Here is an 18577-nt window from a genome sequence, read left to right on the forward strand (position 1 = left end):
CACCTTTTATAAGGTAAGATTTCATATAAGATTGTATACATGCTTAAAGCAAGGTGTCCACGCGCAACGTAAGTTGGGCTGAGGCAGCTGCTGTAGCGTAGAGTACAAACACTGTGCACTCAGTCTGGGTTTATAAGAGAGATCCTGTATTTAAGAATGGCTGTGGAAGTAAGGAACGATTGAAGGAACTTACTAGGAAATAGAGTTTATCTAAAAAGTCAGCTAAGAATAACATGATGGCAAACATAATTGGCAGTCATATGAATTTTAGGGGAAAATGGAAATGTATGAATTGGTACTTTAAGGCAGAAACAGGTACCAGGAAGGACATTCCAGGGATATTTAATGAACAAGGCAAGTGAAATATATAGATTTGCAAACAAACAAAAATAAAAAATATTCACTTAGCAGTATGTAAAGATGGTTGGAAGAAGAGATCCAGATTGAAAAGGTTACAAATACTGGCAAAGTACTGACATTGTCTGATCCAGCAACGGGTACATGATGCATTCGTTCATCGATTTCCTGGTGAAGTGCCACTGTCACAAGCACAGATTCACGTAACTGTAAATAAGTTTGAAACTACTGGCTCAGTGCTCAATAAAAAGCATGTGCGCACACGAACAGTTTTAACAGAGGAAAAGCTAAATGATATTGGTGAGAATCTTGAACGGTCACCGAATAAATCACTCTCAAATTTAGCACAACAAGTTTCTTCTGCACACAGATCTACAAAGCTATTACACATCAAACCATACAGGTTTACACAGAAGTTGAAAGCTAGAAAAGCAGCTGGGATTGATAAGATTTCTGGGGATATATGAAAGGCAATGGGTTGTGATATGGGCTAGTGCCATATCTGAAATATTTATTGGATTACTCTTTGCAGGAATGAGCTATACGAAATGAATGGAGAGTAGCTGTACTAGCCCCAGTGTACAGAAAAAAGGGGTGATAAAAGTAAAGCAGATAATTACAGGCCAGTCAGCTTGATATATTTCATATGTAAACTTTGGGATTATACTGAGAGAGAGAGAATCCACAAGGGATAGCTTCCCTAGAACAAGGGGTACCGTACGGTAACAGCATCAAATTATCTATTTTCGCACTATTTATCTTAGGATAAAATGAACTTATATATATATATATTGAATTTTGAATTTCCCCTGTTGTAGCCCTACAGCTACCCCCGATCAGGAAAACTTTGTTTTTCTTTACACATACCGTACAAATGATGATTTACCATTGCCAAAGAATCTTGTAAAACATCTAAACAAATATGTTTTAGATATGAAACGGGAATACCAAAACGAAGGAAGAAATTCATTGAAAATTTTGTGACAGATCCTCGCGCACCGAAGAGTAACCCAATCACTTCCCAGCAACTGGCGGGTATGTGATACTTTTCTTCAAAGTACTTAAAACAGGGTTCATAGTTTCTCTTCTTTTCAGAATCAACTTCTTTGGCCTGTGAACTCTTACTCTCAAACTTTATTGTTGGATCAATAACAACGCCGATGTTTCTCGTCCTGTCAATCGTGACAGTGTCTGCACGTTTACTGGATCCATCACTAGAGATACAGTGCACTTCTTCAAAGACTTCAAATCTGCCAGATTTTTTGAGAAGTTCTGCAATACTGCTCCTGACCCTCTGGTGCCTGTTATTTCTCAATAGTGTCCCTTTCAAGCAGAAACCAAGAACATGAGGGAGGGTTTCTATCTCGTTGCAGTGACGGCAACAGTTTTCTTGGCTTCTACCGTGAACGCTTCGGACTGCTATCACATTGCAGTTCATTTTAATGGCATTAGTCCATTGGTAAGTTGAAAGTCCTTTCTTCGTTGTAATCCAGGTGTTTGATTGTGTCCATTCTGAAAAATGCGAAACACCTTTTCCACGATGTGGTAGTTTTTTCCATGTTTCAAACTGCTGATCTCTCATTTTCTTCCGAAGGGTCTGTACCTTAGGTTGTTCATCGGGAGTGAAGCCAAGGCTTCTCAGACTACCCTTTATTTCTTGTTGAAAATTTCTTGTTTGTACCAGAAGTGGGTCAGCAACAGAGTCCAGTCTGTTACAGATGTTAATGTGTTGAAGGAAAGCTTCCCATGACGCTCTCATAATGCCCAATCCACAAACTTTTTTTGAGCTGTAGAGCATACAATCTGGACAATTCGTTGGTAAACCAATTATTTCCTTTACTGTACTTCTGATTAATTTATCAACATCGTCTAAAAACCCGCGTCTGAGTTTCGATAAGGGTGCACACTGTAAAGGATAAATCAAACTCGGCCAAATGTATTGATTTATAATGTTAATTTCCTGATCTAGTTTAAGAAAAATTGAGTTCACAAGTCTCGATAAATTATCGCTTAGTTTAGTTATAATGTTCCTTTCATCTAATATTATTTTGTTGTTGTATGTAACACCCAAATATTTAAGGTTTTCCTGCTTATCAATAGATAACACCTGAAGTCCACTGATAGTCCTAATAACAACGTTTATCAGTTGCCCATTCTCAATAACTATAGCTTTTGATTTAGAAGTATTCAGTGTGAGCCCTACTTTGGAAAGTCATTGGCTTGCTGTGTCAATCATAAGCACTGCTGATTTTTTATTTTTAGATATTAACGCAATATCATCAGCAAAACCTAGCGCTGCCACATTGTCGAGATCTTGCACAAGATTGTAGCCGAATTGAGAAGCATGTTCTAAGTCGTATAACTCCCTTAATATGAAATCAATTGCCAAATTAAACAGAAGAGGCGACAGAGGCGATCCTTGAGCTACTCCCCTATGAACTTGAATTTCCTTAGTTTGAATGATCGCGTCTATTTCCACATGAATCGAATTATTCCTGAAAAGAGATATTATTAAATACTTTAGCTTCTTGGGAACAGATGTTGAATTTAGTGCATATTCCAAATGATTATGACCAATATTATCGAACGCTTTGGATACATCTAGAAAAGTGATGCAGCAATTCTTTTTTTTTAAGTTTTGCGTCTTGAAGAGAACTGTTGACCAAAGATGAATTTATGAATGTACCTGGTGTAGACACAAAACCTATTTGCTGGGTTGATAAGTCTTTGAAAGGCCTAATTTTTCTTTCCAGGCTTCTTTCGATGATCCTTCTTAAAATAGAATAAATTGTTATTGGATGCCAGTTACTAATTACGTTTGGATCTCCCGATTTAAATAACAGGATAGTACAACCTCTTCTAAAACTTCGCGGAACATAATCCCAGGTTATTATATTTGCTATAATACTGATGATTTTCGAACATTTGATTTCCTTTATGAGCTTAAGAAATACTCGATCAGGGCCAGGAGCAGTATCAACATTTATTCCCTTCATAGCTTGTTGAATCTCCTCGTCTGTCATGGAACAGTCATATTCATTATCCTCATCATCAGAAGAAGTGTAGTTACTTAGAACAACAGAAATTTCTGTGCCTATGGAATTTGAATAGAAGTCATATACTTCTGAAGCAGTAAGTGTACATTGTTTACCTTCAGTATTTGTCATAATATTCTGAACAATCTTCTTTCTTTTATAATAGTAATAATGTTGAATCAGATCATATTTATACTGATTTTGTTTCTTACCCCTAAACAGTTTATCACAGCGCTGAGGATTGCTACAGGTAGAATATTTTGAAGGTTCACATTTAATTTGCCTAGGCTTTCGAGCTCTGAAATATTTTACTGCTGGATGTTCAGGACCTTTGCATTTAGATGTTGCCCTACGCAAAAATTCAGTGAACTTCTCTATTACACTGTCAAATTTTTCCTCATCTTTAACTCCATTTTTAATTTCTAAGAACTGTTGCTCCCAAAACATCAAATTATCATCATCGGAATTCGCGTCCAAATTACAAGTTTTGACAGGACGGGGTATGAGATCATCCTGCACCCCATATCACTGGACAGTATTTTGCCTGTGTATATCTGGATGAGCACGAACTATATGAATATTTACACAACGAAATGTTTTACCACATTACGGACAAGTATCAGGTTCTTGCAATTCAGGATTACTCTGTTCCCATTTATGGTTATGGTGTTCCTCGCCGTTGCTGATAGTTTCAAATATATTATTGACAGAAGAATTTAAACTATCATCTGATTCTGAATCAGATTCTCTTTAATTAGGGTGATGATATCTACCCAGGTTAGAATTGGGTCTAACGTCAATGATGGTAGTAATGAATCAGTGTGGCTAGCATGATAAACTATATTTTCAGAGGTTAATTTGTCTCGATGCGACTTTGATAAGTGTATATGCAGACCAGTAATATTCTTAAAATTCCTTTTACACAGTGTACAATTAGCTTGCGACAGCTCAGTATCTGTTCTGTCCATCCTTGGTGTAAGGTTATGTACCAAACATTCATGTAGATAGCATTCAAAATTCAAACAGAGTCAATAAAAACTACGAACTTTCAAAAAGAAATGGAATTAAAACCTCGAAACGAAGCAATCCAAAAGAAAAAAACAATAAGGGGAACCAGGTAACTTATAAAATAGTAATTTTACGAACCTCAACTTCGTTGTTTCGTAGCAATGATGTAAACAAAATAAGCCTTATGAAATAAAATCACATAATAACTTTTTTTAAAGCAACGAGCAGAAGACTGTTCTATAAAACATGAAATACATCTCTCTAAAGTCGCAAGAAACTCGGTAATGATGTAAAAATATCGTAAGAAACCACACTAATGATTATAAATAGAGCCAGCATGTAAACAAATCAGCAGTCAGTTCACAGCCTTCTATACAGTTTGGTAGAAGGCAGTTCATGTTTTGAACAAGTTAGTCCAGTGAGGCTCTACTTGTAGGATTAGATTCAGGAAGTTAAATGGACTGTATTGTTATTGATCTATCCAAGGCTTTTGATACGGTAGATCATGGAAAACTGCTAACAAAAATGAGGGCTATTGGACTAGACAAAATAACGGTTGAATGAGTGGCTAAATTTCTAGAAAATATAACTCAGAGAATTAGCATAGGTGAAGCATTATCTGATCCTGCAACAATTAAGTGAGGGTTCTGCATGGCAGTGTTATTAGATCAAGTTTTTTTATATATATGAATGGTATGAGTAAAGAACTAGAATCAGAGATAAGGCTTTTAGCAGATGATTTTATATTATACAGAGCAATAAGTAAGTTGCACAAGTGAGCAGTTGCAAAAATACCTCGATAATGTTGTGAGTTGGGCAATAGACAATGGTATGATGGTAAACAGGATGAAAAGTCAGGTTGTAAGTTTCACCAAGAGGAAAAGTCCTCTTCATTTTTTATTACTGTGTTGATTGGGTGAAAGTACCTCCCTCACCGTCAGTACTTAGGTTTTAATATTAAGAAAGATCTTCATTGGGGTAATCACATTAACAGGGTTGTAAATAAAAGTTACAGGTCTTTTCATACGGTACAGAGTATTGGGAGAGGGTGTATAAGTGTGGTAAAACCCCAGTTAGAGTACAGTTCCTACACCAGCATTACTTGATATGAGAACTGGAAATGATCCAAAGGAAAGCAGCGCGATTTGTTCTAGGTGATTTCCAACAAAAGAGTAGTGTTACAAAAATGTTGCAAACTTTGGTGTGGGAAGACTTGGGAGTAAGGAGATGAGCTGCTGGATTAAGCAGGATGTTCCGAACTGTCAGTGGTGAAATGGCTTGGAATGGCATCAGTAGACGAATATGATTGAGTGAAGCTTTTAAAGGTAAGAAAGATTATAATATGAAGACATAGTTGGAATTCAAGAGGAGGACAAATTGGGGCAAGTATTAATTTATAAGATGAGGAATTTCTCTCCTCACATCACATTGTCGGATGAAGTCTTGACTCACACTCATTCTTCAAGGTAGCTTGATGCTCTCTCCAACCAAAGGCAGGGAGCAAGGGGAATGAAAATTTTTGCTCAAGTCATGCACGTGAGTCAGTAGCGGAGATTTAAAACGTTATCAAGCAGATTGTTGACAAACACACTAACATGCAATCCTTAGGGATATCTGCAGCTGACAATGTTTTGTAGACTGGTTCTTACAATGTACACATTTGGAATAACTTTCCACTGCATTGAGTATGTTGATGAAACATACGTACTCATTTCTTTGTCACATTAGTCTTTCCATTACTTAAAGTAGAAATTTGGCTGCTTTAGTAATAATTCATCCTTTTCCTCTTTCAAATCTGTTTGCTTGCTACAGTTAGCTTTCCAATGTTTCTTTTTAATAGATTTAAGACAAGTTTTGTTCGGGATAGCAGTTGGTAAGCTGTTCAAAACTGTTGCTTCAGAATATTCATATTTCCACAGTTAGTATTTTATGTTAATCTTTCGTAATTTTGATTCACTCCTACACAGCCCAAAGTGCCGTCATGACTACTCCCAGAATGACATTCCGCAGCGTTACTACTGCTTCTGTAACCGAATGGAAGATCCTCCATTCCATCCATGGTTAGTACCTCACTCGTGTGGGGAGACATGTGGTCGGCCCCTACAACCTCTCTGTGGACATGACTGTTTGCTGCTTTGTCATCCAGGTTTGTATTCCTAGGTGAGATCATATTCTTTGTTTCAAAAGTAATTTAGTTATATAGGAGATAGACTTTTGAAAGTGAGGGCTTGGTCAGCTGATGATTATCTCATAACTGTCCTGTCATTGACAACCAGGGGGTTGATATTGTTGAAATGTTATTTTTTCTGCCTTTGCATTAGGATGTTGCTCAGTACTATAGAAAATCATTCTGCAGTTTAACAAATGATAATAACATGGTTGTTTTTTTCTTCCGATTTGGAATGATCAGTCATTATTTCAACTTTCAAGAAGGTTTTAGGTCATTTTAATTTTTTTAAATTTATGCCTGTATTTTTTATTATGCTATCACTTATCAGTCACAGTGTAAAAAAAATTATTGCCTCAACCAGGTGTAAGCATAAATATGCAATTTTAAGATGATCCCAGAGTTTTGTTTTGTGTATTCAGCAAAAGAAACTTTGTCTTATATTCAGGTAAATGCAGTAAATATCATACTGTGAGGGGCGGAATTCCAGTAGCCTAAAATTGAGGAAAATTTTCAGATTTAAACACTATGTTATGCTCTGTTTCATGCAATTAGTCATGACAGAACAGTGTACCAAAATAAATAACATTACATTTTTAGCCATTTGAAACAAATGGAAATTTAATCATGCATATTGTAAGTCTTAGAACATACAGTACATAGGAACTTCAGATAGCAGGAAAAATGATACTCTATAAAATAGATAACTCTTAGAATATGAAATATCATTCATATTGTCTTCATGGATTCTTTTGAAAATTTTTATTTCTGTTATGGCACTGAGAAGTCAGATCTTGTTGTCTCTCTGTTTCAAGGTCCTTGTCCACCATGTCCCAAAACTGTGAAGAACACGTGCCACTGTCGGAAGCAGCCTCCCCGTCTACAGCGCTGCAGCAATAAGATTTGGTCATGTGGTTCTCATTGTGGACACAAGCTGGGATGTGGACGTCATGATTGTACAGAAATTTGTCATCCAGGGGACTGTCCTCCCTGTCCCAAAACTAGTATGCAGTACTGTCAATGTGGTGACAAGCAGATGCTTCGGCCATGTGCTGACCCAGTGTGGAACTGTAACAAGGTACGGTGCACATAGTAGACATTTGTATCTCTTGACCTGGAATACCATTTACAGTAAAACATCGTTAAGACTATTTTGCAGGGGATGCATTACATGACCATCAGAAGCAAAGAACATATGAGTCATTACCAGGTGCCCATTGATAGCCTCTATCATCTCAGCTGTGGTACAGTTGATATCCTCGTTTTTGTGGCCAGCAGTGCTGTTTCCAGACATGATGTAACGTGCAGTGTTGTACCAGTCAGGAGACAACCTCAGGGGGAGGAACCATATATAGCCCTGCTTAGCGGTCATCTCCAATTTATATCCTTGGCAAATGACATCCCGTGCTGCTTGATTGTAAACATCACCAATGATAATTTGTGCGTTGATTTTTGTATGTCTTCCAAATACCCAAAAACGAATGTCTCAAATGAGAAAATGTACTACTGAATATATGAATAAAAACTATCCAGCAGGGATATGGAAACACTAGATATGATTTTTTCCGACATTAGGACATTTACAAATATGAAGTATTGAAGCTTCCACCTAATCAATACATATATATTATTGTTCTACAGGACTGGTTTCGACCTTGTGAAGGTCATCTTCAGCTGACAAGACGACCTTCACAATGTCGAAACCGGTCCTGTAGAACAATAAAGTATCAATATATGTATTGACTAGCAAGATACCCGTGCTTCGCTACTGTATTATACTGAAATTTATAATTGAATGCTTATTGTTTTAGATATATAATCCGCCGAAATTCGCGATCTGACTCGTTTTCTGTGAGAATCCACCAAAATTCCCGATCTGACTCGTTTTCTATTAGATTACGGCACGTTTCCTCCCATTTTTCAATCTTCCTTTCCAGGAATCGATTTCGTACTTCCCGGGCTAGGCTCAGGTATTCCTCCCGGTCAGTTGGGTCCGTAAATCTTTGCCATCTTTTCCTATAATCATTTTAATATGTATAAAATCATTCAGGAGATCCGGCGTGGTGTCATATTGGGTGCTTTGGTGGCACTGAACCCGCGGCCGGACTGCATTCTTAGTCATTACCCGTCCAGGAGTCGTTTCCAGCGCGGTCCGCACATTTGACGACGGTCGGGAACATTATTATTATTATTATTATTATTATTATTATTATTATTATTATTATTATTATTATTATTATTATTATGTGTTGCTGGAATGGCTGATGACAGGGAAAACCGGAGTATCCGGAGAAAAACCTGTCCCGCCTCCGTTTTTTCCAGCACGAATGTCACATGGAGTGACCGGGATTTGAACCACGGAACCCAGCTGTGAGAGGCCGGCGCGCTGCCGCCTGAGCAACGGAGGATACTTATAAATACATTAAGAACAGTAAAATCAATAGGTCTCACCTCCTTCTACACTCCACCGCCGTTAAGTTTATTTACCGCCACCCCCCCCCCCCAAAAAAAAAATTAAAAGAAGGCTTGTTTCTTTATGTTTAAAGGAGATTCCAAACACCAATGTTCACGTCTATTGCCTTCAGTTTTGAGATATAAATATCCCCATAAAAATAATTTACTTTTTCACTTCATTTCACACTACTCCCCCCCCCTAAGTGAATTTTCCCGCAAAAAAATACTTGTTTCTTTAATAGTAAAAGATCTTCTAAATACCAATTATCACGACTCTAACTTCTTCAGTTTTTGATTTATGTGTCCTCATGAAAGGAATTCAACTCCTTTACACTCCCACCCTCCAAGATGGTTTCCCCACCAAAACACGTTTCTTTTTGTTTTTAAAGGAGATCGAAATACGAATTTTCACGTCTGTAACAACTTTAGTTTTTATTAGATGTATGCATTCTCATACAATTAAGTCAATTAAATTTTCAATTCTTTCACCCCCCCCCCCCCCCTTTCATTGGATTTTCCGAGAATACGTCTTTCTTTACTTTTAAAGCAGATTGCACATATCAAATTTCACGTCTGTAACATCTTCATTTTTGAGATATCAGTAGCCTAATTAAAAGAATTCAACACCATTTTCAGTCACTTTTACCCACCCCCAACCACCCAAGTGGTATTTCCGAAAACTAAAAATAAACGATTCGTTATGTTTAATAGAGATAAAAAATACCATTTTTCACTTCTGTAACATGTTAAGTTTTTTTAGATATACTGTAAAAATTCTCATTTTAAAATTTCACCCCATTTGAGTTCCCCTTAAGTGGAGTTTCCAAAAACAAATCACCTATGTTTCCTTACATTTACAGGAGATTCCAAACACCCACTTTTTACGTCTGTAACATTTTACGTTTCCAAGATATTCTGTAGATATGGTCTTTCAAAAAATTCACCCCAATTTGTCACTCCTGTTTAACCGCCATTAATTGGATTTTCCAAAAACTAAAAAATACGTGTTTCTTTATTTTTAAAGGAGGTCCCATATACCAATTTTCAGGTCTGTAATATCTTCAGGTTCTGAAATATAAGTAGCCTCATTAAAGGCATTCAACCCATTATTCACCCTTTTACACCCTTCCTATTGGGATTTTCCGAAAACAAAAGAATACGTGTTTCTTTATTTTTAAAGGAGATTCTAAATACCAATTTTTACATCCATACACTTTAAAAGTTTTGAGATATAGATACACTCATTTTAAAAAATCGCCCCCTTTTCACCCCCCCCCCCCCCCCCCATTAATTGGATTTTCCAAAAACAAAAAACACGTGTTTCTTTATTTTTAAAAGAGATCCCAAACACCAATTTTCAGGTCTGTAATATCTTCAGGTTCTGAGATATAAGTAGCCTCAATAAAGGCATTCAACCCCTTTTTCACCCCTTTTCACGATTCCTATTGCGATTTTCCGAAAACAAAAAAATATGTGTTTCTTCATTTTTAATGAAGATTCAAAATACCAATTTTTACATCTGCAAACTTTAAAAGTTTGGAGATATAGATTCACTCATTTGTAAAATTCACCTCCTTTTCACCCTCCCATTAATTGGGTTTTCCAAAAACATAAAAATACGTGTTTCTTTATTTTTAAAAGAGATCAAAAGTACCAATTTTCAGGTCTGTAATATCTTCATTTTCTGAGATATAAGTACCGGTGTCCTGATTAAAGGCATTCAACCCATTTTTCCCCGTTTTCACCTTTTTTCACCCCTCCTATTAGGATTTTCTGAAAACAAAAAAATACGTGTTTCCTTATTTTTAAAGAAGATTCTAAATACCAATTTTTACATCTGTAAACTTTTAAAGTTTTGAGATATAGATACACTCATTTTAAAATTTCACCCCCCTTTTTACCCCCTTAGCGAAGGAATATCCAAAAATCCTCTCTTAGCGAGCTCCTACATCTTAATATGAATATATCCCCAAAATTTCATTTCTTTATGTCCAGTAGTTTTGGCTCGGCGATGATGAATCAGTCAGTCAGTCAGTCAGTCAGTCAGGACAAGTTATTTTATATATATAGATTAGGTGGAAGCTTCAATACTTCATATTTGTGAATATAATCAATACGGGAATGAAACTTCCAATGTAACCGTAATCGGGACAATTACCCTTACACATAAAAATAATAATAATAATAATAATAATAATAATAATAATAATAATAATAATAATAATAATAGGCATAAAATGTGAATACAGAAATAGTAAATAATAGAAACACTTAATAATATGAATAAGGAAATAGTAAAATGACGCAGGGGCAGTGAATTCACATCAGAACGTGGAAACGTGACGAGTATCTTTAGATACGGAAACTTACATCAAATACTAGGGAACACTTACAGGCCTAAAAATGACAACTAAGACAGGAGAGTGGAAGGTGCTGGGAAGCTCTACGAGGTCTATGGGAACGTATAACGTTATGGGGGAGAAAAGACTTACAATAATACACCCAACAGACAAATAATTATTAAGAAAATGAACATACAATTATAAATTAGCGCATAAATGAACTGCGGATTAACTGATACTTGAGATACAAAACAAGAAGTATAAGGGAAACAATTAAGCTCTTCGGTTACGGACCAACTTTGACATACAGATCCAGAATTTACAGAATGAAAGGAGGCAACCTCGAAAGAATCAAAAATATAATTACACAATTCAAGAAGGTGTTACAGTTACTTACAATTACAACTAGACTTAGGAAAGAAGGTCTGCCTCTGAAAACAACACGTTGCAGACTAGCATAACTGCTAAGTCATATAAATGCTCTATTTTGGAAAATGTGGAAAACTAGAGGAAACTCTGGCACACAAGATGAACTTCTACATAATTACTGAATTTACATTAAGTGGGAATTTTCCAAAACATAAGAATGCATTTAAATAGCATAAGGCAAAAATGCGCTTACCTTAGGCGGCAGAAGACCCATGGTGGGACGGACGCACACAAAACGCGTCCGTCCGCTCTAGTGCTCCAAATTCAAAGACGCGGGCAAAGTGACTCGCACACGCGAGGAGCGACAAACAGGGAATAGAGTGATTAGAAATGACCAATAGCAACACTCCAGTTTGCCACATTTACCAATTAAAAATTCTAATATACCAGCCAATAAAAACACTTGTACTTTTGACCAATGACAATAATATTCTAGAATTATGCTTTCTGCTGAATTTGTATCTTCGCAGATGTTACAAAATGACAGGAAGGGCCACCTACATGTGGCACACCCTACCTCACAAGTCATGTATTAAAATTCCAAATCCCTTTCTATAATTTACAGAAAAATACAATTTATATCAGGAAATGTAAATACCATAAATTTTATTTTTAGTCCATTTCTTCATAGGCCTAAATATGGAATAATAATTCTTCTAAATAAGAAAGCTTCATACAATAATTTACTTTGCATAAACACTTCAGTTCTTTAAATGTTTTTGTTTACCCAACATGATAACAAGACAAAATTAAATGATAACGAGACAAAATTTATATTACAGGACTTCTGTTGCTTTACTGTTTTCTGTTCATTGCTGTTCAACAACGGCCACACTTATAGATTATGATGAGGGCATTTTTCGTCATGAATCCGCGGGTACAGTGAAAACTATATCTACCCTTTCTAAAGATGAGAGGAAAGTATTAAAAGGTGTGAAAAACACAAGAGAACAAATATGAAAACCTTTTCTGCTGGGGCTTATAAAATAACAAGTGCACTGAAAGGTGTGAAAAACACCAAACAACAAATACAAAAACATATGCACGAGGCCAATAAAAATATCCAAGTATTATTGCAGATCACACTCTTTCTAAAACAAATGTTAGTAGAAGCCTTTTATTTCAGAATAGTGGGTTACTAAACATCATTTTCTGGTCACAGTCTTAGACAATGAATTGGAGGTTATACTTGACCATATGCGACCAGGAGGAATGACTCTGACCGCCATTTTGAAAAACTTTGACCAAGTCAAATGATCGAGTTGAAACTCGAAGGTGCGAGTTTAACATTCGTGACCTCTGCGTACTTAAAGATTCTGATACTAGTCTCCTACATGTAAATACTCTCATATTTAGGCCCATATTGAAATTCGTTATAAAATAATACAAACATTTATTTGTTTTCCACTTATTCAATACATAAAATGTTTTTATTGTTAGGATTTTATCCTTGACATAATGCTACAGTTGGGACATGTTTCGCTCGTCTACCGAGCATCCTCAGCCTTTACAATGTCTCAAGGTTAAGTTATAATCTTGATGTACTTATAATTAATCATATTAATTCTTAATTTATGACTGGAAGAACGTCTCATTTGTTCATGTTTCACGCGTGACACTGCCAGCTGGCTGATTTGCCACTAAGGATCTCCTAAACAGTGCGCATTTAAATCTTGATGTACTTATAATTAATCATATTAATTCTTAATTTATGACTGGAAGAACGTCTCATTTGTTCATGTTTCACGCGTGACACTGCCAGCTGGCTGATTTGCCACTAAGGATCTCCTAAACAGTGCGCATTTAAATCTTGATGTACTTATAATTAATCATATTAATTCTTAATTTATGACTGGAAGAACGTCTCATTTGTTCATGTTTCACGCGTGACACTGCCAGCTGGCTGATTTGCCACTAAGGATCTCCTAAACAGTGCGCATTTAAATCTTCACACTGTAGTATGCAGTGCAGTGTTTATTTTATCAGTAGGATAATATTGATCAAATAAAAAATCAGTGATAAATGTACAATTCTTTAGGACAAGTGGATTTTGTTTGTGAAGTCGGTGTAGTTTGCGAGTGCGTGCTTGTGCATGGGGGTTCATAGTAGTTCAAAGAACAAAGGCAGAAGAGTGCACAATGGATCCTCAAATTAAGAAGAAACATTCTATAGTAATAATTGTCACTGATAGTAATTACTAACCTCTTTCCACGCTTATGTGCATAGTGCTGTGAGAACTTGAAGTTTGTAAGAAATAAAGACTTTCTTTCATTACCGATAAGTCATTTCTGACCATGTTAATGACAATCGAGCATACTCCTTAATATTTAATTGTAGTCTTAACACTAATTAGATAAAAACATTTTGTTGAAATGCAGTTTTGATATGCAGTAAAATACCATTTTAACAAAATTTTGGGGACCTCTGAAATTAGTTATACTGAAATTTTGTTATACTGAATTAAGTCAGTTCTTAAGAACTCGCCTAGTATTATATCCATTAGTTACTGTTGTTTTTAGGGGCGGAACTACGAAGTCATCTGCCCTTTTATGTCCGTTACAGGATCTATATAACTTACAGTATTGACAGATGTTTTCAGAAAATCTATTTTCACATTGTACCAGCAAGTCTACACATTATTCCAGAACCTCATTTTTTGAAAGGGTATGTGATTTTCTTCTGAACAGATCCAGACACAAAAGCTCATTCCAAATAGGCACCATAAGACCTATCTCTACGTCACAACACTAACAGAGAAAGGCATGCCCACTTGCGTGCCGCAGAATCTGGGGAACAATATGGGGGGTGGACAAAAAATGTAATCATGCACATCCTAAGTGATTGTCCCATCAACGACATATACTACAGCTGGTTCATAATAAAACAACACTTAATGTACCCCTGTTATAATTTTTGACTCGTACTTTCTATCCAGAAACACACAGTACATATATCCTTCATTATAACGCCATCATTTGTTTAGAGCATTTCTTGGCACAATGAAAAGGGTGGCATTAAATTGAGGTCACTATTTTAAAACAGCCAAATGAATGACTTGAGCATCTACGTTGTGATATATTCTCTAGGGATTTTCTGGAATAGTATTCATCAACATTTTATTTTAAATGTGCGTATTTTGCATTAGAACAATCCTGTGGCAGATGTTACATACTCCAATACTTCCTCTGATTACAGTTTTCTCCCACAGCAATGAAAAATGGTTTGCAATTTTCTTCTGACTAACAGAAGATACTGTTCTTTATACATGTGCGCATTTCTCGCTTTTCTTTCTTACATAAAATCATTTGTTTATTCATCATAGAAACTTGTGCGCACAGGACAGGAAGACAGAACTGAAGTTTATAACAGGTCAAGATGTGCTTCTGTCAAACTCTTTATCCTCAAATTACTTTGTCCAGGCTTCCAAAGCTTTTCTCGGAAACAGTCCATTGTGGTAAGCCGATTTACTTCAGCCTTTATTTCTAATGAGTTAACAACTACTATCGGCCACATTATTTATGCATTTATTACGAAAACGTGTTCTCTTTTCGAATGTTATTTACAGAATATCAGTTGATGGGCTATCAGTCACGTTATTTACATATTTATTACGAAAACAAGTTCTCTTTCTTTTCAAATTTTGTTTACAGAACACCAGTCGATGGGTAGTATCTCTAATCGACTCCAACATCACCTTTGAATGTTGATGAGAAAGCTCGCTAGTGCAGGTAGTGAGAAAATATTGAAGACGATTGATCACATTCATTATAATTGCTGGAGAGCGTAAATATCAATAACAGAAAAAAATAATTCATGCTTAATCACTCGTAATAATGGATGCATCATTGACAGGGTCCATGGTGTAAACAAAGGATAATACACAGTTTAATACTGTATAGGAATTTTCAAGGGACAGAGAAAAACCTGTCGTTACAATGGGTTTCTTGATATGTGCCATACTCGCTAAGTGGATTTCATTGTTAACTGCCCCTCTATGAGGTCATAAAAAATATATGACATGAAGTCAAAGACATTTTATTCCTAATACGTATTTATTTTCCAAGAGGTTTAGTGTTGCACCAAGGCAAATAATTCTTCGGTATCAGTTGGATAGGAAAAGGCTAGGAGTAGGAAGGAAGTGATTGTGGCCTTAATTATTTAATTTTAGTGGCTTTTATTTAATTTTGTTTCTTGTGAATTCCTTCAGTCTACCCTATTAAATATAATTAAATATCAGTATTCCTTTAATGGAAGTAATGAAATTAACCCTGAAATGAATAACAGACTAAGTAAAGGTACAACATTTTATCATCAAGTCACAGAGCTTAAATGGGGTGACAAAGTACCCAAGGGAACGAAATTAACATTATATAAACAGTATTTCATACCAATTGTAGCATACGGACTAGAAATGCTGGTAACTAATAAGAGACAAGATAGTTAGATTCAAGCAGTAGAAATGAAAGTTTTAAGAACATCGGTAGAGCCATGATTTTTTCGCATTAATTTTTGAACGTTTTTGCGAGGATAATAATTTTCGCGTTATTTCGCGAAATAGATATTGCCGTATCGCTTTAATTTCGCTTTAATGAACTTCTAAAATTAATCATTAAAGGTTTCATTACTATCACTGATCGTTGATTGTGGAGGTTTAATTGATAGACTGTACATACCTGGTACATACTTTTGAAGCCATTTCCGGACTGCAGGGTCGTCTACCTTCTGCAGCGGGATGTTGGCTTTGAGTAGCATTGTTGTTGTCTCATGAATAAATTCTATTTTTTCACTCTTACCTTTCTTTTGCGTATCTAATGAGAGTTCTATTGTTACCTGCCGTTTCACTGTTGGATGCTAAATTTACAGTACATTCTGAATGTTCCTTATTTTTAAAACAATGTTTTCAGGCCGTATCTTTTTTCTCCCACTCGATACGAACATTAAAAAATTTACACATTAAAATATTGCTTTCCGAAACGTATAAACCTTCACTCGCAAACTGTTTAGCTCTGCTGTGCACCGTAACACTTGTTGAGCGACCCATCTTTGCTTACTGTTTGTGATCACTTTCTTAATTTTACCTGATCACGAAGCCGAAATACACCAGTCAAATGTGCTGCTTGTAGACGTCATTAGGGATTCCAGGATTGCATAATGCCGTGAGGATACAGGCAGGGGTGGGATTACCAGCCACCACAAGAACAGCATTCCAAACATTTTGTTCGGCAAGAAGCCTGGAGCCAACCCCTTTTCCTTGATGCCGTGTCGTAAAGAATTTTCCGGAATATTATGATAACATATTTCTTTCCCGTTGATGAATCTTTCTTCGCTCTTCCTTTTCTTTTCATACATAATCTTGGAACAAAATGTCAAGTTCGTTATTCATTATAGATTTCGCTGTAATATCGCGCTTATTGTGAAATGATTGAATTTCGCTTTAAAATGGCCTGATCGCTTTAATTCGCGAACATAATATCCATATTTTCTTAACCAGAAACATATGATTCGTAAAGATATCTCAGAATCGCTTCAAAATAATTTTTGTTGCGTTTATCGTTAATGCGAAAAAATCATGCCTCTAAACATCAGTTAAAAAAACAAGAAGAGATAAAATCCAAAATATTAAAATCGGGAAGAGCTAAATATAGAACCGTTAGTACAGAACAAACAGAAAGCAACTCTGAGATGGTTTGGACATGTAAAAAGAATGGGAAAGGAATGGGTAGCAAGAAGGGAATTGAAAAGAGAAGGTAAGGAAAAGAGACCAATTGGAAGACAAGAAGAAGTTGGGTGGATCAGATTTGGAAGGGCATTAGAGAAGTGGGATTGGATGTGGCAGAAGTAATGGAGCAGGAAAAGTGGAAGAACAGAAAGGAGTGGAGGAGGCTTGTTAACCACACCCGGGTGACCGGAGCGGGACATTGATGATGATGATTTTCTTTAATTACCTTCTAATATATGTAGTTCATTGTAAGCCCTGATTTCACCACTGCTAAAGACATAAATATATCTGTATTGTATATTGATGTAGAAATACTTAAAAAGATGAAAGTAAGATTAGTTTTTGTTCCTTATACATTTAATAATGCCATTATGTGTGGTGTACCTGTAGGTGTGCAATAAGCCTCTGAGTTGTGGCCATCACTTTTGTGAGAAGATATGCCATGCTGGCCCCTGTGGAGATTGTCCCCTTACTGGAGCCAGAACTTGTCCCTGTGGTAAAACATCATATAACCTGGCCTGTACTGAAGAAGTTCCTACCTGTGGCGACACTTGTGGTCGGCTGTTAGAATGTGGAGCTCACACCTGCTCACGACCTTGTCATCAGGATAAGTGCGGCACCGTAAGTAAATTACTCTGTTATATTAATATTATTATTAGCCCGTCCGGTGGCCCTGATCTTTAAGGTGCTGAAGTGTAAACGCTCTGACACCGTGGTTAGCCGGTTCGAGTCCCATTGGTTGAAAAAATTTTCACCATCAGAATATTGGCCAGCAGGGCAGGGGAGTTGGTGGTATAAAATTTGTAATCACTAGATTGCGTGCCAAAACCGGGATTAAATTACAAACCTCTCCGCAGTGCTCATATGGAGTGAGGGCATATGACGCTGTTGATGGTGATTTGACCGTCGGATGGAGACATTAAGCCTTGAGCAGACCCCTTGGTGCTATTCGACAGGAGTAGACTGTGCCGGCACCGGGTTTCACCCTCTCCCTACTATCATATATCATGTCATTCATTTCATCTTATTAACTCCCCTGATGGCGTTAACGTCAGAAAGGACCTCC

General features: G+C 36.4%; 1 protein-coding gene across 1 annotated transcript in view; it reads left to right on the top strand.

The window, feature by feature from the left end:
• The window catches only part of LOC136873801 (NF-X1-type zinc finger protein NFXL1), a 213111-nt gene that overhangs the window by 96001 nt on the left and 98533 nt on the right, over positions 1–18577 (top strand). Inside the window, exons 5-7 of the mRNA XM_067147048.2 lie at positions 6368–6546; positions 7383–7645; positions 17902–18132. Of these exons, the coding sequence (XP_067003149.2) occupies positions 6368–6546; positions 7383–7645; positions 17902–18132 (673 nt within the window). The remainder of the gene's footprint in view (positions 1–6367; positions 6547–7382; positions 7646–17901; positions 18133–18577) is intronic.

This window comes from Anabrus simplex, chromosome 5 (assembly GCF_040414725.1).
Source record: "Anabrus simplex isolate iqAnaSimp1 chromosome 5, ASM4041472v1, whole genome shotgun sequence".
Lineage (NCBI taxonomy): Eukaryota > Metazoa > Arthropoda > Insecta > Orthoptera > Tettigoniidae > Anabrus > Anabrus simplex.